Here is a 23411-nt window from a genome sequence, read left to right on the forward strand (position 1 = left end):
TAAGGATCAGAAAATGCAGGTAACAAGACAAGCTGCAAAGTGGTAGACTAATGTTTAATGGAAATTAAACCACACAGCACCTTCAGCTACCTCACAATGATAAGGTAAGCTCAAAACGCCACACCCACCAAAATTCCCCGAGAACAGGGCAGCAAAATGGAAGCCCTTTTTGCAAGGGAGAACAACTTTTGTGAAAATGGAGGGCAGATTTTAGCACAGCACAATTTCCCATTCCTTGTAAGGTTTTATTTTGAGTTCAAATAAAAGGCACTATATTACACTCTAGTTGCGTTGTTTTCATTATTGGTGTTGAGAAATGACAGAAAGCATGTGCTTTGTACTCCTATTATTGAGAAACTAAATAATCCCACAATTGGGAGTGAACTGCTCTGCTATGTTTATCACAAAAGATTGATCCACATTGCTATAATTAGCAATTAAAAGTTTTTGGCTTCCACGGAAAGTGTCTCCAAAAGCAAGTGGTGGTTGTCATCATTTTCAGTTGCCTACATCATTGGCTTGTGCTAAATAAAGTCTGGGTTTTTATTGCACCTTACCGGATAGTATTATGTTTTGGCTGCTTTGAGTACGGTTGTTTCTGGAAGGACTTTTATGCTGTTGTTAAGAAGGTATTTCAGCAAACTGAATTCTCCAGTACTTAGAAACACAAAACAATGTAAAGGAAAAGCTCTGATCCAATCTTGTGCCATGGTTACTATAGGAACACTGGGAAAAGTGGGTCGGAACTCAAAACATCATCATTATTATGCCATCAATGTACATGGTACTTTACAGAGGAGGAGGAGGAGCAACAACAACAGCAGGAGCAACCAAACTCTGTATGCTGAGAAGCTTGCCATCTACGCTTCAACAAACTGCAACAAAGGGTGCAAAGATGGTGGAGAAGCTGGATGGGAGAGGACAACATGAGATGATGAGATGTCATTGTCCTGGTGCAAATCTCTTGAGCCTTTAACTATTCATGGGGGACAGGTAAGATTTCTCAACAATAGGGCCATATTCCCATCTGAGCAACCTTCTAAGATTCCCATCTCAGTGGTAGGTGGAGATCAGATGTAAATTTATTTATTTACCCACCCATCTGGCTGGGTTTCACCAGCTAGTCTGGGTGGCTCCCAACAAAATTGATGATGATGATGATGATAATGCAATAAAGCATCAGACATTAAAAACTTCCCTAAACAGAGAAAATATTACATCGGAACTTTGGGACAGAGACACCCACAGAGTCACAGAATGATATCAAAAGATGTGGTTTGGAGAACCTTCTGCTCGTAAAAGCTCTGTTATCCAGTCTTGTGCAGAACACCTGAGCCACTCCAGAATTGTATGCAGATGTTCTTTGTGAAAGTGAGCAACACATATCTGAATTTCTATCACCTCATTAGCTGTTACATTATATGTATATATATTTTAAAGGTACTGCTTTGGACAGAGAATATCAGAGTTGAAAAGTACTAAAATCTGCTTCATCTGCTCTCCTTGGTTTCGTGTTCATGGTTTCCACAGCAGTTTCCTCATAAACTCCACAGGATTCCTTGCACACGTTTTCTGCTCCACCTGCCTTAACCATATCCATTAGGCGTTAGCTGTGTAACTTGTCTGTCATTTCTGTTCTGTACCATTTGATCTACCCTTTTGAACTTCCAAGAACCTTCCTATTGCCGCATTTTGGAGATAAAGCAAGTGGCAGACCGATGAGGTGGAAAGTAGCTTGGTGATCAAGAGAGCTGGTAAGCAAATGAGTGAAGAGCAGAGTCACAAGGAGGGAAGGATGCAGAGAGGTCAGCCAGAATAGTCCAATTACAGCTTGCTCTCTACCTGAAATAAATTGCTTAGACTAAGGAAGCAAGCCAGAACTGGAGGTATTATGATGCCAAATAGAATCTCATTGGCCATTTGTGTCAGCTGATCCTTAATGAGCTAATAGGGCTGTGGGTGGCGCTATGGTCTAAACCACTGAGCCTCTTGGGCTTGCCAATCAGAAGGCTGACAGTTTGAATCCCCATGATGGGGTGAGCTCCCATTGCTCTGCCCCAGCTCCTGCCAACATAGCAGTTCAAAAGCATGCCCCAAAGTGCAAGTAGATACTTAGGTACCATTCCTGCGGGAGGGTAAATGGCGTTTTCGTGTGCTCTGACTTCCGTCAAGGTGTTCCGTTGCGCCAGAAGCAGTTTAGTCATGCTGGCCACATGACCCAGAAAGCTCTCTGTGGACAAACACCAGCTCCCTCAGCCTGAAAGCGAGATGAGCTTCGCAACCCCATAGTTGCCTTTGACTGGACTTAACCATCCAGGGGTCCTTTACTTTTTTTGCCTTTAATGAGCTAGTAGCTACTGTGCCTCCTTTTGACCATCAGCAGTGGTGACCTCTAACCACATTAAGAGACCAACAGCACCCTATTCTGGCAACCTGCACCAAGTGTTGCAGTTGGGTCTAGGCTGCTAGTGCCCTGGCAGCTTACACCCCACAACATGCAGTACCAAAAGCTTACCCTTCCGTAGTTTGGAATGAAATCTTACAGAAGTTGATTTCAAAATAAGTTCCATTGAGTTCCATGGTGTTTACTCACACATCACCGAGTATAGAATTATAGCCTGAATACAGTATATGAAATTCAAATGGGATGTGTGTTTTAACAAATTAAAAATAAGCATTGACAATCAGGTAGCCTCCATTATCCAAACATCTTCAGATTTTAATAGGCACATTCACTCACTTGATACAGCATTATCCATCACTGTTTTATGTATCAATGTTTATGCTATATTATCTGTTTAGACCTTCCACAAATTTGTTAACCATGTCAAAACTCTGATAGATAAATATTACCTGGGTATTTCTTTTGTATCCAGGATCCAATTAAAAATGATTTATATTAGCTGTCCACAGGAAAACAACTGTCCCAAGGAAGATATATTTCCGTGACATGTTTACTATAGCTTTAATTTTTTTTTACTAGGATTTGTTGCAACATAAAACATTGTTTTCACACTATGTGAAAGGAAATCAGTAATGTTTTGTTGCTGGGAAAAAACTAGGACTTTAATGGATTGCTTTTAACTTTTAACACTTCGTATAACCGCAATTCTCTCAATGTTGCAGGTCGTGTAATCAGGATTGATGGTGGACCATATCTTCGTTCCAGATAAGGTCAGCTAAAGTTTTGAAACATTTTATAATACAGCATTTAGTACTAAACAAGATATGGTGGGGGAGGGGGGGTGATGAGCAAGGTCTTCACTGCTCAACATCCAACACTTCCCATCTTCAAACTGTTCTGTAGCGATTCATGTGTTTTTATCCCCATTTATCAAAATAGGAGACTCCAAAAAGAAAACATGACAGCAGAAAAGAAACATGTCCACTATAAAAAATACTGTAAATGCATCCAGTTTATAATAAATGATATAAGCTAAGCATGTGTGCCACCATCCCAATGCTGCAACATTCATTTACAGAATCTGAGTGATTAGATAATGGAAACTGGAACACAAGATCTAAGCAGCACAAAAGGTTGAGTACAGATTAGGCAGGTAAACCTGTACTGGTTTAGACCCTGGACTTATTGTCTGATAGGATATTCCACCCACCCTCGCACTTCAGTGATATGTATTAATTCAACATGTAGCACTCTTGACCTTTCTCCTTGTCATTCCTCAAAAGCTCATTTCTTTAAATGTCGAACATTTTAAAGCGCACCACCCCTTGTATACCTTCATCTTTCTGGTTTGCAAGCTGGCTGGCTGGCAGGGCTTCTTTCTCTTTCCTTTCCTTTCCTTTTTAAAAAACTGATGCGAGTCGCTTTGGAAAGCAACAATTGTCTGAAAAGTGGGAAAAATTATACGGTAACAGTGCAATGCTAAGTGGGGTGTGTAGTGAAACCCAAAGGTGAACCTACCACTTTAATCCCCATCTCTGCTGGATTGGTGCTAGCAGAATGGGAGTGAGTGCAGAGGAGGGTTGCCGCATTGCAAACAATAGGTAAGGGGAGGGAAAGATTTAGGCAGCCTAAGAAGTGTCTAAATTTTCTCCAAGTTTGGCAGGCAGCATTCGGATACAGTTGCTGCCTGGAATGACCCGGAATGGCCTTGACACAAGGATGGGGGGAGGGGGATAGATTCAGTTTTCATTTAAAGGGAAACCTACCTGTTTTAGACTTTGCAAAACAATACACAAACCAAAACACAGCCATCCTTCGAAATTTGCCCTTCTCCGAATTTTACAGTTTGATTTCCCCAGCCGTGTAATGTGTACAGAAATGCGCATAGTAGGGTAAAGTGTATTTTTTTAAATGCATATATTTTTGAAAATAACATACAAGAAATTCATTTTATTCGGGGAAATTAATTTGCCAAAAATATGTATACTAGGGGAAACCAAAAAAGTACATTATTAGGAGAATTTTTCACTAAATGCAGGTGAACTACTCGCATTTAGAACATTTGCAAAGTGAAGTGGAAATGTGGGAATTTAACTTAAATGGGATGAAACCAAAATTGACCTTTTCGCCCACCGCTCCCCAGAATTTTGCCCTACTGATGTTAGAGTTCCAACCTAAGTTGGAAGCCAAGGAATTGGACAGGGAGGTTCTGATAATGGATCTCTGGCATTGGAGGAAGGTCCTGACTTTTTCAGTGGCCCATGGGACACCTTAAAAAAGCAAATAAATGATTGCTAAGTAGTATTGACACAAGGTTGGTCATGACTGGGCATACAGCCATGTTTCTTGCTTGATAGAGTAATTGTTTAAGAACTCAGCAAATTAATTAGTTATAGAACATGCAGTTCAATACAGCATAGGCTATGGTTTCTCTTGCCAGAGAAGCAAAGAACTAAGTTGTTGTTTTAAGAAAGGGGGGGTACTGGATTCTTTCTCAGAAAAGCCACTAATTAATCAAGAACTATCATTAAAAGCTTACTGATTTCTTGGTTGTCCTTATTTAAGATGCAGAGCAATACATTGAAGGCTTAAAAAGGGAGAGAGATCTGCTTTCTTACTGCCACCCAGGTTATTTCATTAACTTTAAGGCGAGTACCTCGCCGAGGATCATAACAGTATGTTTAAGCTAACATTCCATAGCTTTGGCCATGCAAGATGCCAAGTTTCTCTCTTTTTTTCAAGTAAAATGCAGCGGGAAACACTTTTCAAGGGTTGAATGAGGAGAGCACCTTTGTATGCAGGAATAGGTAAAGGGACCCCTGACCATTAGGTCCAGTCATGACTGACTCTGGGGTTGAGGCGCTCATCTCGCTTTATTGGCCGAGGGAGCCGGCATACAGCTTCCGGGTCATGTGGCCAGCATGACTAAGCCGCTTCTGGCGAACCAGAGCAGTGCACGAAAATGCCGTTTACCTTCCCGCCAGAGCGGTACCTTTGCACTTTGACATGCTTGCACTTTGACATGATTTCGAACTGCTAGGTTGGCAGGAGCAGGGACCGAGCAATGGGAGCTCACCCCGTCGCGGGGATTCAAACCGCCGACCTTCTGATCGGCAAGTCCTAGGCTCTGTGGTTTAACCCACAGCGCCACCCGCGTCCCTTGTATGCAGGAATAGACATGGTCATTTACCTGTCTTTCAGAAGGGTATTATGAAGACCTAATTTATAAAGTCCCAAATAACTAGGGGCTTATTCAAAGAAGCAGCTCCTTCCACATAGTTCTGTCTGTCTATTAAGATCTGAAGTTGAGGTCTGCCTGGCTGTTTTGCATCAAAAGAACTATCTCTTATGCAGCAGTCAGAGAGAGGGCTCTCTCTCTGCAATGGCACCCTAATTGATGTCAATATAGGCATTGGGTCAGTTTTATCTGTGGTGATTGTGTGAACTATTGGGTAGACAAGCTTGAAGGGGCTGCTGTTTCACACTGCGAGCCAACTAGCTCTTGAGAGGATATAAGGAGAAAGGCTGAGCTATTCCTGATGTAAGTCCAGAGTCTAAATTTTCATAACTGATTTTCCTTGGTAAATTATTAAGTACTTGGGCAAAGTTTGCTAGAGATTTATGGTTTTGAAGGAAGCTATGAGAAATACACAATTATATTATATTCACCTTAGGAAAAGAACAGCTTTCGGCATTGCTACTATTCTTTCTTTGTGCCTGACGGTTGAAGAAAAGAAGTTGTTGTTTTTTGTTATTGTTGGAGCATTTGGTGCTTCCTACCCTTATTTCCTACATCAAGCTGCAGACTGTAAGTTTCATACTTTTATTAATTTTCTTGTGTTAAAGCTTTATTCAGAAGCTAACAATATTGATTTCATTTACATCAGGGCTAAGCCAAATGGATGTCCCTTTAGTCCCCATGAAAATAGGTTGGGGACACACCAAACAGGAGTGGGGGGCAGACATAATCCCCCCTAGCCAGTTCACATTTTGTCAGGGGGAGAGGGAATCGCCCGTCTCTTTTGTGGTGAACAAACATTTTGCCACTTCAGTGGTGGCAAACTGCCACTTGAAAAACAGCAGTCCACACTCTGAATGATTCTCATCCGCAGATGATTTGCCCGCTTAGAGAGGCAATGAATTCCTGGCTGGTTACGATGACCCACATCGCTAGTCTAGAAAATATTACGCTCACCTTAGCTCAACTATGTTTCCACTCGGTAGAATTATCATGCTCATTTTGTAGTCCCTGGTTGAGTAGGACCACTCCTGGAACTATACATCAGAGGGGCAGAGTGGAGCTGAAGCAGTCGCAACTTGGGGAAACAGTGGCCAAGAACAGGTGTGAATATAACACACACACACACACATGAGGAAGAGGGAGAGGGAGAGGGAGAGATGTGATGATGAGAAAACCTATTTTGCTTCTCAAAAAGACAATATTTTTCCTTGGTATGTGCATGCATGAAGAATTAGCACAGTCCTACTTTATAGAAGTTTGTTATCCCTGATAAATACATTTTTTGAAGAAGAAAAAATGATGGTGATTTTAACTCTGTTTGGAACTTGTTGTTCTGCCTGTTGTTAATGTGATTTATTTTTTTACTGTATTTAATGACATTGCATTTTTAACTTGTTTTAGGCTGCCCTGTGTTCCTCAGCTTCAGAGAATGCCCCTTAGTTAATATTGGATTTGAAAAGATATTTGATTGCTCTTAGTTGAACACGTGAGCAGTTGAACATAAAGTACTGAAGCATTCTCTGTTCTAAGAGAAAGAGATCAGAACATACAAGTGTAATCATTATCTGTGTCTAATTTCTACTGCAGTTTTCTAAGGAAATCTAAGGAACCTGTTCACTGCTTGTCACATCAAAATGGATTATTCCAAATTCCTGTCTGATATAAGTGCAGCAAGGAAACCAAACGTTGCAAGACTTTCAAGTGAGTAGTTGCATTTTCCAGTCATCACTTGATTTGCTTCACAATTTTCATTTTCTCCTGGCTTTATATCTATAGAATATGCTTATGCTCAGAAAAGTCTTGTTGAGAGAGAGTGCAAGTTCCCATTCGGAAGAGTAATGCTATTGGGTATTGTTGTTTTACCTTTTTGTAAACCGCTTTGAGGGGTTTTTACAATCAAGCGGCGTATATTTTTTTATGAAATAAATGAATAATAAACTGGGTGGGACCGCACCTCAGTGGTACAGCAGGTGGTTTGCACAGTCACATGTTCAATCCCTGATAGTATTTCCAGATTTTTTAAAGACCAGGTAACAGGTGATGTGAAAGACCTTTGCCTGAGACCCTGGCAAGTTGCTCCCAATCAGAGTAAATAATGTAGCCAGGTATATAAGGCAACCTTGTAATGCTTTAATTTACTGCTCAGTAACATCATAAATATACACGTCACTGCATAGCAGTAAAAACTAATAGTTAGGTTGTAGGCCTACACACACTCAACAGGGAAGAAGCTCCACTGAATGCAGTGAAACTTACTTCTGATGGAATATATGGAGCTGGCTGACCTTACTGGAAGAATCCGCGACCAAAAAGAAGAGGAATACCAAGAAGAGTGGAAGAAATTTAAGGACTATTTGAATAAATACTGTGATATTAAAAATTAGAAATTACTTGCAAGTACCAAAATAGGCCTAGGATTAAATTAAGAGTTAATTAAACAAATAAGATTTAGAACTTTAAGGAAAGTTTAAAAAAAATATTTTAATTGGAATATTGTGGTTTTTAAAAAATGATATCAGAAAACTGCTACATTTTAATTACAAGGAAATTCAGATTGGAGGGCTCAGAGGAAGCCCAAAATCTGTTTATGAGGTTAGAAGTTTAAATAATTAATTAATTTGTGTTGTTTAGGTGTTTAGGTTGTAGGTGTTTACTGGCATTTTGTTTTTACTCTCTTTTTTGTTTATATTTGTGATCTTGTCTTTTTTCTTTTTTTCTGTTTTTCTTATGTTACATCTGTAAGAAACTTAATAAAAATTATTTTTTTAAAAAAAAAAGAATAGCATTTTCTTTCACATTAGGCTTCCTCTGAAGTTCATTTTTTTCTGTTAATTATATCTTTTAACTTATTAACTAATATTATTTTACTCATGTTAACGGCAGATGAACTGGAAAAGAAGATGACAGCGTCTACCGTCATCATGCTTAGTGGGGGAATGCCAAACCCTAACTATTTCCCAATGAAAACAGCAACTATAAACCTCAATGATGGAAGCACCATTGAAATTGGAGAACAACTGATGAAGAGAGCTCTTCAGTACAGTGCTACAGAGGGGTATGATGAAAAATCATGCAGAAGGCCCCTCCAGACTGGTGTTTTATTGCAGGTGTATTCTGCAACATAATCCTGGGAACTGTAGTTTGTTTGGGGTGCTGAGTGTTTTTAGGAAATCCCTATTCCCTACACAGAGCTACAATTCCCAGAGTGGTTTAACCAACAATCCCTCTTTCCAGGGAACTCTGTCCATGGATGCACAACAGATACGAAATAAATTACAATTTAATATAAAACTTTGGGGGGAGAGTGCCCAGAGTTTCCCACAGGAATCTGGTGGGCCACTGTGAGCCCAGGATGCTGGAATAGATGGCCCTTTTGCCTTATCCAGCAAGGATTTTCTTATGTTCTTAATTAGCTCAAGCAACTCCCTAGTCATTTATTCAAAAGACTTGTTATTTAAAATAATACTAATGAACACACTCCTGGTCCACGTAACGAAGTTTTTCATATCCATTTCTAAGTAAGTGTTAAGATGTTTATGTATTTCTGTTTTGTTTTTTTCTTCATTGCACCAACTTCAAGCTAACCTGAAGTGGTATATTATGCATGAAGAACTGAGGATATTTAAAAAGAGGAATAAAATCTCTGTCTTCCAGAATGCACAACTTATTGTCTTGGTTCAGAGACTTGCAGATGAAGCTCCACAACCCACCAACAGCGACGTATGCTCCTGAGAAAGGACAAATGAAGATATGTGTCACTTCAGGCAGCCAGGATGGCCTTACTAAAGTACGAGCGATTCAAAGGTCAACAGAACCATGTCAGTTCAGACAACTGAGCCAAATGCCCACTGAGTCCCTCTATAGCAATTAAATCGGAAGGATATTTTTAATACTTGAAAATAAAGACTTGACATGACTGCTTCATGTGCACTATTGGAAAATACAAGTGTATTATTCCATCAAGTTTTTGTTGTCGTTGTTCCCTTCCATGGAAAGGTCTGAGATTCAGTGGCGGTCCCCACTGGTAGAAGGGAAGGGATTTATCAACTCCCCATTCCTCCTTCAGTCCTTCACACTGCTTCCTACACTGTTCAAGAGGGTCCTCCAACTCTCTTGAGCAGCTTTGCAGGAGAAGGAGAAGGAGAAGGAGAAGGAGAAGGAGAAGGAGAAGGAGAAGGAGAAGGAGAAGGAGAAATCAATTAAAATTACTTCTCCCCTTCATCCAGCAGAACTATCCTATTTTCAGAATTAAGCTCATGGAAACTGTTGACTCCTGTCCCTAGTCATAGGAGTCCGAGGGGCCGAGGTTCCTTCACACACACCCCAATAAAATATTTGAGGGTGCCGGGGGAGGGTCCAAAGTTGATGGCCATTGGCATTCAAATGGTGTGTGTGTGCCATATCTTACCTGCTCCCCCCAATCTTTTATTCAAGTTGGCACCTCTGTCCTCAGTGGAGACAGAACCAGATGAAACTGCTTCCAGTTATGTAGCTTTCCAATTATATAGTTCTAAACTCTGATTCTTAAATATAGATAAATAGATGCACGTCCATTGTTCTTTATAGAGATGTTAGACTTCAGGGACATATCATAGAATGATTTATTCACCAGAGATCTGCTCCTTGTCATCTTTGTTTTTAATCTTCTGCATGCATTATTAACTATTTTTATTTTCTAGTTGTGCAATGCTTGCTTGTATGTAAACTATATGCTCAAGGTAAAAAAAAAAGTTGTGTAAAATCTAAGTTAGGGGTAGTGCAATTTTATCATTTTTATTTATTTATAAATGAGATTAATTCTGGTTGTCCAATTCTGAGGACCAAAGGCCAAATACTACACGGTTAAAAGTTGATCAAAACCAGTTTTAAAACAAAAACACATGAATAATGGAAGAAAAGATTAAAACTGGGAAGCAGATAGATATCAACTGTCAACCAGATAAATTGAACTTCTGATGGGATATCTTAAGAAAGCCGCCCAAAAGCATTAAGTCAGAATCAGGGGACAAGGATTTCCACAGCCCAGATATAGCCAGAGAAAGATCTCCTAACATGTCTCTGCTATAGAAGCATCTCAAATACAGACAAGGCATTCAGGACAGCCTTCCTGGCTGGTGTCAAAAGAAGAGCAAGATAATGTCACCATTTAGATTGGGGGGCTGGCCAACCTGTGGGCCATATATAACCTGATGACTTGAATCTGCCCTGCCATCTCTCTTCCTGGGCCCCAACCTGTCTTTGTGGCAATTAGGTTGAGAGAGAAAAACAGGACTTTTTTTTGTTTGCCTAGCCTAATTTCTATGGGGGTTGAGGCGGTGGTGATATGCCTTACATCTACATTGGTAAAGCATTAGGTTTTAATATTAAAACTTGGATAGGACTCCACCACACCACCCACTAAGATCCAGTAGGATGCTCACTGTTTCAAACCTTTTTGATCTTTTTTTTTGCAGGCGTTTGATATGCTCATCAACCCAGGCGACAGCGTCCTTGTAGAGGAGCCGAACTTCCACGGGGCAATGTTAGCAGTGAGTTATCTTTGGGGTCCCATCACAGCAAGCTGCTATGCCAACTCTAGTCCTCCACACCTGCCCACCTCCTGTCCCCCCAAAACAGTTCTTCTTTCTTGTCAGGATTCAACCTCAATCTGTTAGCCGCCATCCATCCTCCAACTGCGATCCATCCTCCATCAGCTACTACCATCAGCACATGACATTTCAGAACCAGTTTTAAGGGGCACGGTATATGACTTCTGTATACGAGTGGTTTCGAGCTTAGCTGCTGAAATAATGTCCTGGTTTTAATGGCCTCTGTGGGTTGGATAATAAATTATGTGTAATACCATGTTTCTTTTCATAAACAGCTAAAAGCCTTGAGATGTAATATCATCAAAGTACCTAGTGATGCACATGGAATCATTCCCAAAAGCCTGAAGGAGATTCTTTCCAGGTGGAAATCAGACAATGTGCATAAGCTCACGGACAAGCCCCCTAAGTTCCTGTACAGTGTTCCTAATGGTGGCAATCCTTCTGGGAGCTCCCTGACAGCGGAACGCAAAAAAGAGATTTACCAGGTAATCCTTGGTACCCGGGCATCATCTTAAGTAGAAACAAAGACAGCATTTCCACTAAGCAACCCTAGGCAGGTATACAGAGCAGCAATTTAGTATAGGAGCCGTGCTTGCTTTTTTTGCTTTTTTATTTTTAGAAACTACCTACCAATATGGAGTGTGGTCACTTCTTCTTCCTCTTTGCAACCTATGTACTGACACCTTTTTAAAAAAAAAATCAAAAAAGAGAAAGCACTCGTTGGCAGTACTACAAATGCAGTAGCAGATGAGAGAGGTGTCTCTTTCCCTAAACAATTAAGCAAATTCCCCATGCTCCCATCCTCGCTGTTCTGGAACAGCACAGGAAGAATGGAGGGAAGAAGGCAGCAAAGAAGAGTTCACAGAAAGCAGGGCCAACCCAGGGCATTTTCCCACTTGAGGCAAAGCAACATGGTGCCCTCTGCTTCCTCCTCCCCTCCGCTGCCACCTGAGGTGAGTGTTCATAGACTCAGCACAAAATGGGAAACATGAACATAAACTTGGGACGCATCAATTTTCCAAGGTTTTCTCATGTTTGATAGGACCACTATTGCTTTGGCTTGTTGGCAAACCATAGTTGTGTATGCACTGATCATTCCACAAAATTATTTTCTCTTCTTTTCTTGTTGGTTTACCTTTTAGCTTGCCCACGAATACAACTTTCTTATAATAGAAGATGATCCATACTATTTCATCCAGTTTGGGAAGGTAAAATCAAACTAATAGCACTTGCCAAACTAAATGTACCAATTGGTTTGCTCTGTGTATGTTTTCTTCTTGACACAAAAGAAAAGTACGTTCAGCCTCTAGATTTTAAGGCTCCTTAGCCACTTAGGCCCAAGAACATAGGAAGCCTTACAACCAAGTCATCTCATTCATCTATCAAGAGCAGTATTGTCTACACTGAATGTTGGCAGCTCTCCAAGAATTCAGTCAGGAGTCTCTTCCAGCCCTACCTGGAGATGCCAAGGACTGAACCTGGGAATTTCTACATGCAGAACAGGTGCTCTACTACCGAGTCACAATTCTTCCCCCAAAAGCAGGTGACAACCCAAGAGCAGATGATTGACAGTCTTGAGTCACATGTCACCCAGTTCTGCCTTGCCCTAGCTTGTCTCTTTTAAGAACATCCAGATTTTCTTGTTCTTCATCATGTCTAAGCACAATGGTCATATTTTTCTTTCTAGACCATTAGTTAATGCTTTGATAGCTCCAGTATCTTCGCCTCTAACACCTTGATTACTTCATCCTGTAGCTTCCCCAAAGCTAACTCCACTTTCCTGGCTATGTGCAAGCCCCATGATTAGTTCAAGGTGCTTTCAATGCATTGTAGAGAGCACACTCACAGTGGCAACATATGGCCCTCTGTCTTTTGTGGGGAAAGGTCCTCCAGATCCCAGAGAAACTGCAGGATCAGCTCAGAGACCCCTACACACACCTGGGCTCTCCTAGGCCCAGGCTTGGCATGATGATGGTGACGGTCAATGTCTCCATTGATCTGTGCTGGTGTCTAGAGGTTGGTTCATTTTTTAAAAAAAGTTCTATGCACCATTTGTACAACTTCTAGGTAGGAAAGAAATACATTTTTCCCCCCCTTCCCATTTCTTACGGTACTTTTCAGGGGAACAGTTTGCTATCATATTAATGGTTACTAATCTTGATGTCTATGTTCTGCCTCCACTGTTGGAAGCAATACTCTGGTTGCTGAAAATTGCTATGTGGCTCAGAACCTCCTGGACTAGGTACTGGACTAGGTGGACCACTTCAGCAGTAAATAACACTCACAGCCTCCATCCCTTTGCCTCTGACATCTTTGCCCCTGACTCTAACATGGCTCTTCTTATGTTTTTATCCCACCTCCACATAGTTCTTGTGCCAAGCGAAACCTTAATATTGTTTTGTTTTGTTTTAGTAATATTATGTTATTTGCATTTTAAGACTAAAGCGCCATCATTTCTTTCAATGGATGTTGATGGTCGAGTCATCAGAGGTGATTCTTTCTCTAAAATTATCTCTTCCGGGTGAGTAGAATATGGAAGTGCAGAACATGCTCCCTGTAGCAATGCCCCTATCACCTTAAATTAGAGTTACGATGGAGATTTTGAAATGATAACGACGTTTGAATCACTCAAATACTGCAAATTGAAATGCTTGTTGCATGGCTATGGGTGTTTTCAGTGATTTGACAGACCTCACAAAATCCAGATGGCATTGTACAAAACAATGTGCAAAACAAAAAAGGGACAAAATTTAAAACTGGGGACTTGCCAAATTAAGTAGGGTGTGTGTCTTTCAACTCTTTGTTGTATTTTCTTTTCTATAGGTTGAGAATAGGCTTTATAACAGGACCTGCACCATTTATAGACAAGATTGTTCTACATACTCAGGCCTCAACAATGCAGCCCAACACTTTTGCACAGGTAAACATTAGTCATATATTGGATTGCTTTCCAAAACTAAAGCTGTAATCCTGATAACACTTAATTGAAAGTGGGGCCCCAACTGAATGCTTAATCCTAAATAAACATATACAGAATTCAGCTAAAAGTCGAAGCACTCCCAGTCATGGTTCCCCTCCAAGGAATCCTGGGAACTACCGGTGAATACACAAACCTTGCATATTTATTTAGATTGTGACATCACATTGGGTGCTTTCTTGCTTTCTCTTGCAGGTCATCGTAATGGAACTTCTTAAAAAGTGGGGGCAAAAGGGTTTTCTGGATAATGCAGACCGGTAAGGGGATTATGAAAATGCTAGCATTTGGGGAAGGGCTATAGCTCAGTGGTAGAGCATCAGCTTTGCATGCAGAAGGTCTCAGGTTCAATTCCCGGCATCTCCAGGTAGGGCTGGAAGAGACTCCCTGCTTGAAACCCTGGAGAGCTGCTGTCAGTCAGCGCAAGCAATCCTGAGCTAGTTGGACCAGTGGTCTGGCTCAGTATAAGGCAGCTCCTTATGTTTCTAACATGCTCACAGTCCATAGGCTGTAAGTGTCAATTTCATCAATTCCATACAAGAAATAATAATAATAATAATAATAATAATAATAATAATAATAATAATAATAATTTTTATTTGTATCCCACCCTCCCCGGCAAAAACCGGGCTCAGGCTATAGTTAATGGATACGGTTAACAGTTGACCACAGTATCTCATAGCACCAGATCAGAAAAAAGCACCTTTGCCTGTGAAAGCTCTCGCCATGGTCCTACCGTCTCTTCGTTCTATTTTGAAATAATTGATCTTCAGGTGGCTTACAATGAAGAGCGATAAAGCTATCAAATTACAATAAAACGACTCCAAAGAATAACTGCATGAAAGCAGGAAACAGTGAGCATTTGCCAGTAAAGCCAGACACAGTGGTACCTCAAGTTAAGTACTTAATTTGTTCCAGGGGTCCGTTCTTAACCTGAAACTGTGCTTAACCTGAAGCACCACTTTAGCTAATGGGGCCTCCCGCTGCCGCTGCGCCGCCGGAGCATGATTTCTGTTCTCATCCTGAAGCAAAGTTCTTAACCTGAGGTACTATTTCTGGGTTAGCGGAGTCTATAACCTGAAGCGTATGTAACCTGAAGCGTATGTAACCCGAGGTACCACTGGAAAAGATTAAAATACCTGAGCAGATGTACAGGTCTTTGTATGACACCAAAAGAGTAAAGGACCTGGCACTGGGCATGCCTTTTTAGAGATAGGGTTCTTCTACAACCATTGGACTTCTCAACTTACCGTATTTTTCGCTCTATAAAACGCACCCGACCATAAGACGCATCTAGTTTTAGAGGGGGAAAACAAGAAAAAAAATTCTCTCCCTCTCTGCACAGTGCCCCTTCAACAAAGGGGCAGGAGAAACAGAGCCCCTTCCATTTCTCCTCACTCTTCACTGAAGGGGCACTGCGCAGAGAGGAAAGCTGTGCAGTGCCTCTCCAGCGAAGCGAAGCCAGGAGAGCAAGAGAGGGTGGTCGCACCGCCTCCTCTTGCTCTCCTGGCTTCAGCGAAAGCAACGGGAAGTCTCCTGAGCGCAGCTGGATCTCCCGCTGTGCTCCAGAGGCTTTCCATTGCTTTCGCTAAAGCCATGGAGCCTGCATTCGCTCCATAACACACACACACATTTCCCCTTACTTTTTGGGAGGGGAAAAGTGTGTCTTATAGAGCCAAAAATACGGTACCATCTTCCCCTTGACATGTGTCCTACTTACCTTCCCTATTTCTCTTGATGTCATTCATTCATTCATTCTGTTATGGTGCTTGGCCGGTAGAGGTTTCCCATTAACTTTACTGCTGCTACATCGTGGAAGAGGTGGACAGCCTAGGGTTATGTAGGAGAATATACAAAGAAACCCACTCTGTCCATTTCCCCACCCAAATAGGATGGAGAATTTGGGGAGCTTATTTTTCACTCAAACTTATAATCAAAATGCATTCTGAAGAAATCATACTAACTAGGAAGGATGCAATCATTAAATTCTCACCCAAATATATGCTGTCTTCTTGGTCACACCTGAGATCGTGGGCAACAATGCATTTTTTTTCTTAATCCATGAAAGGGGTAGTAGAAGAAACAGTGCTAGCCATTTCTTCCGCAGTAAATTGTTGCCAGCTATTGTGTGACCTGAGCAACTGCCCATAGTCTCCATCCACAGTACAGAGATTGAGTGCCTTGTATCGCTGTTCAGGTTATATTAGTTCTGAATGTGACTTGTCTAGAACAATTTAATGGAAGTGCTACGGCTGACACATGGCCCCCACTTTTCTTCGCTAAGAATGCAAGCATTGATTGTTTGTTTTCAGAGTGGCAGAGTTCTACAAAAAACAGCGCGACGCGATGCTTGCTGCAGCAGACAAATGGCTGACAGGTCAGTGAACTCACTCCCACGGGCAATTAGACGTAACAATGTGCCTGGATTTTTTTTTAAAAAAAACCACAATAGATTCTGTACAGATTTAAAGAAGAAACACAAAGGCTAAGATGATTTTAACATGGTAGGAGTGAGAAAATGGATGGGTGAGGGTTGACATTACTACTTGTCAAACAGTTGCCCCTTGAAACGAGCATCTGCCATTCAAAAGAACTCCAAACAGAATGGAGTGTGTCTCCTCCATGCGCCACTGTTGTGCACAGCATGGCTTATCAAGTTATTTGTCCACATCATGTAGAGTGTTCATGTTGGCGTCACCAGCCATGGTCAAGAATGAGTGCATGGAAACTGTGCCTGCTGAGAAAAGTCCATTAGGTGCTGCACTCTGAGTTACTGTGGAAAATGCAACACAGAAAGATTATTTTAAGCAGTATCTGCTTTAGAAATGAAACATTTAGACTAGCCTAGAGAGCACATTTCTTGGCCTTCACTTCATGAGACTAAGAGCTCTAGATCACGTTAGGTATCTTAGGTTGTTCTTGGTGCAACCATTCATCTGTCAAGAACTGGTGACAGTTCTAACATAGTCTTTGCAGCCAGTATCGCTTGTTTTCCAGAGTAAAAGCAGGTATGTCTGGAAGGCAGGAAGGTAAAAAGAACTCACTAGAGGAGATCCTTATAGCTAAATTAGCCAACCAGAACTATGGAATGGTACTTCTGGGTGTGTGATCAGCAAATGACATGGGCTTCATTTTGTGCCTTTATTTACTGTCATCAGATTATAACACCGCCATAGTAGTATCTGGATATGCCTCACATCATCAGAAAAAGAGACATTGCTTTGCTATTGGGCCAAGCAGAAAAACAGTATGATGGTAAATGGCAACTTTAAACTCCAGTTCTAGTGCTTGTTTACTTGACCCACATGTAAGCATGAAGTGTGAACTCACCCTTGGAATGTCCAAGGACCATGTGTGCTCAAAACCAATACATATACAAGACTATGAGAGCTATTAGTTGGCTGAGTGTGGTAGAAAATCTGGCCTCTGACATGAGAAACTGTTTGGCTGAGGCCCTGGTGAAGAAGGCTGAAGTGTTCTTCTACACCACTGTGTTTGTTGTAAGCACTGAATATTTTAAAAACACAACGCTTCATAAGCTCGTTAGGATGCTTTCACTTCGTTGTTGTGCTTTCTCCTCTAGGTTTAGCAGAGTGGCATGCTCCTAATGCTGGACTATTTTTGTGGATTAAAATTAAGGGGGTTTCAGATACATTCCAGATGGTCATGGAAAAAGCACTGGAGAAAGGGGTAGGAAAAATTGATTACTCTACTGCTGTGGTAATGGGAAAGGCTGAAATATTTCATGATGTGGAGTTGGTGGGTGAAGTGCCACAAGTCAATGGGCAGTGTCACTGGGCTGTCATGTCTGAATAAGGATGAGAAAGAAATTCTGCTTTAGTTTGCATTTTACTGCAAACCTGATTAATTTGCACTTCCCGAAGAAATCTTAATCCTACTCAAAGTAGTCACATTAAGATTAATTGACATGATTAATTTATTTGCATCACTTTCAGTAGACTTACTCTGAGTCAAACATAATTAGATAAGGCTCATTTGTATCTTTTGAATTTTTCATTTCTCTGAATTTTGCAATACAACTATGATGTGTAGAAAAATGGGCATATTAGGGGAAAGTGTGCATAAAAATGCATATATTAGTTAAAATAACATCCAATTATGTGTATTATTTGGCAAGTTGCATACAAAAATGTATATACTGGGAGAAATACACAGCAAAATGTTGATGAATTCTCAAGACAACTTGTATAATGGTGTGGAAATGTGTAAAATTGATCTTAAGGCTGGAAAAATAAGGAAAAAAACTGAAATTCATGCATCCCTGCTTCTGACCCAATCATGCAGTCCATAAATTTCTGTGGAGCTCAGCTTCTACCAGTTCTATTGTTATAGCCTCATTGTTGTGTTAGCAACAAAAAGCCATTTCAGAGGAAAATGCAAATGAAAGAACTTCTTGTAGAAATTCTGCAGCTGAAAATGAAATACTCCTGAAAAATATAAATGTGTGCCAAGTAATCCAGTTCAGTAAGATGGAGCTCTGTAGAACTACCATTGATTTATCCTTTTGAATTTAATTTCCTATTTTTTTACAGCAGAAACCATATTACATAAGTAATATGATTGCTTTCTATGAGCCCACATCATCCACAAGAATAAAGTGTACTATAATAAGCAGGCCAGAAATGAACTTGTTTCAGCAGTTTTTCTCTAGTTTAATACATATTTCTTACTCCTATCTGAGATAACTAAAATTTAGGGGACGGATTAAACTAGCCTGTTCTGCTAGCGGAAGCCAGTAAAGGCTAGTGCAATAGGACACAGGGAAAGATTGTTCGTTGGGCTAACGTATATGCTTTCATTGATGGAAATATGTTGAATTTCCATTCTATAACTCCTCCCTTCCATTTGCTTCACTACGCAAACATGTGGAGATCACATGTGGACAATAACATATCTACAAACAGTATATTCATGCATGATAAATTAGTAGCATCTAAAAGCAATAAAAGTAATGAACAAGTCTTTAAAAATAATCAACATTTTTAGGTGTCTTTACTTCCTGGGAAACCTTATATGATTGATCCCTCAGAACCATCCCCTCATATCAGAGTTTCCTACTCTTTCGCTACTCCAGATGAAATGGACCGGGTAAGTGCAATCTACTTTCTTGTTGTCCAAAAAAAGGAATTTTATGAGAAGCAAAATTCTATGATTCTAAATCCCATTGAACTCAATAGAACTTCCTCCTGAGTAGACATGTATGGGACTGCACCATCCTAACTGAAGCAGTAGGCATGGAGCGGTAGATTAATTGCTGGATCCACAACCTTGCCAGGGGAAAGGGTATGTGTGGGTGGCAGAAACAGTTGAATTGTCTATTTTTGCTGTGCCAACTCTCAGGCTGGTGCAGCAAAGGGGCCTGAGCTGGGCCCTTCTGAGGGAAATGGACCTGCTGTGGACCCAGTGGATTCATCTATGGCCCTGCTCTGCCCTTGCCTACAAAACTCCCATTTAGGGATTTAGGTTGTTAGCTACTGCCAGCAGGATTCAGTGAGCACAGCAGGGGCTTCTGTGGTGGTTTGCCCTGCAGCAGAGAGAAGCCCCTGGCAAGAGTGTAGATTGGGAATTTAAGTTGCTGCGTAACTGTGATGGCCAGTGCCAGCAAACGTCTACAGAGATGAAACTCCTCTTGAGTTCAGTGTATGTATGTTAATTACGTATAGGACTACAGCCAAATTGTTGCATCTTGGTTCCGGGGAAGGGAATAGAATTTTGCATTTGATTTGACATTCTCTTTCTGTCGGAAGAAACAACTGAAACAGTTTTTATTGAAAATCATTAGTGCAAGTAAATAAGCCCCATTGGAAACATTAGAAAATTTACCAAACCCATTGGCTTGAATATTCCAGTTTAAGTGCAAATTGTTTTCTTTTTTTTATGTTGTGAATAAAAAGAAATAAGGGAACAAGGTGCATTTGACAAAAACGAAGAATAAATCACAGTCGGTTTCTGGATCGTTGCAAAAACATTGACTTTTTCTTTCTGTATTAAAATAATTGTGGGTTTTCCAATACTCTCAGTCTCGTCTTAAGAATTTTAAATTACAATAAAAGTCTGATAACTTGCAAAAAAGGGGCATATATTTTGCCCTCTCTTTGAACTCCCAGTAGACTTTACCACCTAGTGATCATTTTTACACTTTATGGTTATGCTTAAAGTGTCCTTCCGGTTCCATATACAGCCAGTATTTTACATGTGCTGCTGAAACAGAAACACTCAAGCCAAGAAGATACAAGAAAGGCACACACACAACCCAGCAGTGAATAGACAAGTTTTAACTACAATGCATTGTGTTAATGCCACTAAACCAATACAGTGGTACCTCTGGATAAGAACTTAATTCGTTCCGGAGGTCCGTTCTTAACCTGAAACTGTTCTTAACCTGAGGTACCACTTTAGATAATGGGGCCTTCCGCTGGAGCACAATTTCTGTTCTCATCCTGAGGTAAAGTTCTTAACCCAAGGTACTACTTCCGGGTTAGCGGAGTCTGTAACCTGAAGCGTTTGTAAACCGAGATACCACTGTATACTGGAGCAAATATACTGATTTTGTCAGATATAGGTATTTTTCATTTCAGTAACTAAAAAAAGGGGTTCTTAGAAAGCAGACAGGTTAGGAAATAACCAAAACCCATCTCTGAACCAGACCATCTAGCCGTTGGTAAAGGTGCTCTTCGAAGGTCTCTGAAAGAGGTTTTCCCCAGCAGATACTGCTGCTGTATCCAGAACATTGTCTGAAACCCTGGAGAGTCATTGCCAATCAGTGCAGAAAACACAGAGCAAGCTGGACCAATGGTCTGACTCTGTATAAGGCAGTTTTCTATGTTCCCCTGCCAATTTGCTGTAAATCAGCCAGTGCTCTAGGTTTCCGTACACCCGTGTTCAGCCCATGTCTTCAGCGCCTGCATGGGCTGGGTGTCGGGAGCACCTTCTTTGACCTTCCGATCACAGGAACGTAGGGACAGCAACACAGCATTCCCAAGGAATAGGTCCTGGTGCAGTGGACTCACATTTGCTCATGTGAGCACCTCAAATGCAGCAGAGTAACAGAAGCAAAGCTGTGGAGGTTTTGTTGCATACCTAATTTATTTCTCCTAATTAAACAAATAAAAGAACATAACAAACATGTACGAGAGAAACAACTCTCTCATATTGCCATCTTGTCTCTAGACAGATCAAAGGGGGGAAAAACACAGTACCAGGGATGGAAGTCTGGAAGAGTAGCTTCTGCCCCCTCCTTTCTCTCAGACAGAAAGTAAAACAAACATGATCTGGTGATCCTTGCAATGGGAGGGATGAAAATGCTGACACTACCAGTATAGATCCTGATCTGCCCATTCCTGTTCTGCGGCCAGCTCAGTTTTGAGAAAGGAAGTGTTGAACAACCCCACCACACACACGGGCACACACCTTGAAAGCAGAAAAGTGTCCCATCAAGGGAGCATGTGATGACAGCCAGTAGTCAAGACAGGGAATTTTTCACCTGCCCTACCTTCTACATCCACCAAGCAAGAACAGGAGGGTGAATTTGCTTTGGGATACTGGGTTAAGCATCAGTCTCCCAGATATCCCATTCTTTAACAAGTGGTGCCAAGGCTGAACCAGAGACCTCGGGCCTGCATAGCGTTAGAGCTACCGTTAAGCTTTTCTTCCTCCTGCATAATAAGCTGCCCCCACTATCAAGTGCCTCCTCTGTGTGGACAGCAGGAGGACTTCTCTCGATTTTCTCCATTTTTATGGAGGCTCTCAGCACATGGTTAAGATTTTCCATAAGCAGAAAAGTCTTTCTTCTCCAGAAGTCACACCAAAACACTGAGAAGCCAGAAGGAAATGCATGATAATAGGAATATTCATTTGTTTTACTGAATAACCAGCTTTTTTCTGCTGTATAAACATAAAAGGGAAACACCATGAAGTATTATAAGAATGGTATCTAATTTCATATAGAATAATAATAATCATTGCATTCTTAGGTATCTATGTATTTGAAAAATACGGTGGGTTCAAATACTAAATAGCTGCCATGGGTAGCAAAATAAAAAGAGGTGCCTGTACTTTGTAACCAGTGAGTACTGTTATTAAAAAGCCCTGATAATAATGGCTTTATGAGAACCCTGCTGGATCAAGCCAAAGGCCCAGGTAATTCAGCACCCTTTTCCCACCATAGGAAGCCTACAAGCAAGATCAGAGTAAAAAGAAATTTGCACTGTATTCCTATGCATGTTTACTCACAATTAAGTTTCAGTTTAGTGTGGCTTACTCTCATGTAAGCATATGTAGGATCAGCGCACTGCACTGCACATAACTTTCATGTATCATCTGTATTGGATGAATTCCTAATGATCAAAGGCGACAATGGTATTTGCATTAATAGTTAAGAGAGTTAGTCCACTAAAACGAATATTTAATTAATGGACAGCACTCCCACAAGAGTAGATGATTTATTATTATTACTATTATTTATTGTTGTTGTTGTTGTTGTTGTTGTTGTTATATAAATTAGTTGCTCACACCATTCAATAAAGCCCGTCTTTGGATTCCTTCAGATGAATGGGCTTTGTTTAACTACAGGAATATTACTTAAATAATACTGAGTTTTGTCAAGATGAACTATGAGCATTTTGGAAAGCATGTTCTTGCTTTTTTTTTAGGGTTTCCAGATACTGGCTGAACTTATAAAGGAAGAAATTGCTTGATACTTACAGCGAACTAGCTTTTACCAAAATCTTCACTGGCTAATATTCAAAACTGTGCCTCTAATTTCACAGAATGTTCTGTTAAATAAATCATTGATTATACAGCAGTCGTTCATTATTTTAAATAGTACGGATTTTTTGCTTTTGTTAAAAGCAAGCAAGCATTACTGTGACCTATAATTTATTAGAGTTAATATTATTTGGTGGTTACTTAAGGTAAAATTTCAAGCTCCTTTTTGGAGCATTATTCCAATGCTGCTTAATGTATTCTCAATAACATAACAAAACCCACATCTTGAAATAGCAGAATTGTCTATTTCCAGACTCAGCACCAGGGCTTGTCACCATGGGGCAAATGCCAATGACCCAAGCCCTCAGAAGGACTTGTTGCTGAACCTATACAAAATGTTAGCTACAGCTCCCACAAGCCTGGTGGTTCTCTCAGCACAGAGCAAAGGAAAACCACCAGCAGCCCAGAGCTGGAGCA

At 40.8% G+C, this 23411-nt stretch overlaps 1 protein-coding gene across 1 annotated transcript; it reads left to right on the forward strand.

Annotated features, from left to right (window-relative positions):
* Positions 1-835: 835 nt before the first annotated feature.
* On the forward strand, positions 836-23026 carry LOC310852388 (kynurenine/alpha-aminoadipate aminotransferase, mitochondrial-like). The gene is made up of 15 exons (XM_083755872.1): positions 836-993; positions 6079-6212; positions 7233-7346; positions 8529-8700; positions 9300-9432; positions 11099-11173; positions 11509-11718; positions 12376-12441; positions 13672-13754; positions 14057-14153; positions 14406-14467; positions 16520-16584; positions 17791-17897; positions 19215-19316; positions 22880-23026. Exons 3-15 carry the CDS (start codon positions 7280-7282, stop codon positions 22922-22924), a joined length of 1284 nt encoding a protein of 427 aa, XP_083611998.1. The 5' UTR covers positions 836-993; positions 6079-6212; positions 7233-7279; the 3' UTR covers positions 22925-23026.
* Positions 23027-23411: the final 385 nt, after the last annotated feature.

The sequence above is a fragment of the Podarcis gaigeae genome, assembly GCF_964106915.1.
Source record: "Podarcis gaigeae genome assembly, chromosome: 9".
In the NCBI taxonomy this organism is placed as follows: domain Eukaryota; kingdom Metazoa; phylum Chordata; class Lepidosauria; order Squamata; family Lacertidae; genus Podarcis; species Podarcis gaigeae.

Bases quoted from the DNA above. Each gene is read 5' to 3' on its own strand.
- LOC310852388 (XM_083755872.1), top strand. From the start codon at position 7,280: ATGGATTATTCCAAATTCCTGTCTGATATAAGTGCAGCAAGGAAACCA. The intron at 9,433-11,098 runs GTACGAGCGATT...TTTTTTTTGCAG, and splicing joins GCCAGGATGGCCTTACTAAA to GCGTTTGATATGCTCATCAA. The intron at 11,174-11,508 runs GTGAGTTATCTT...TTTCATAAACAG, and splicing joins TCCACGGGGCAATGTTAGCA to CTAAAAGCCTTGAGATGTAA.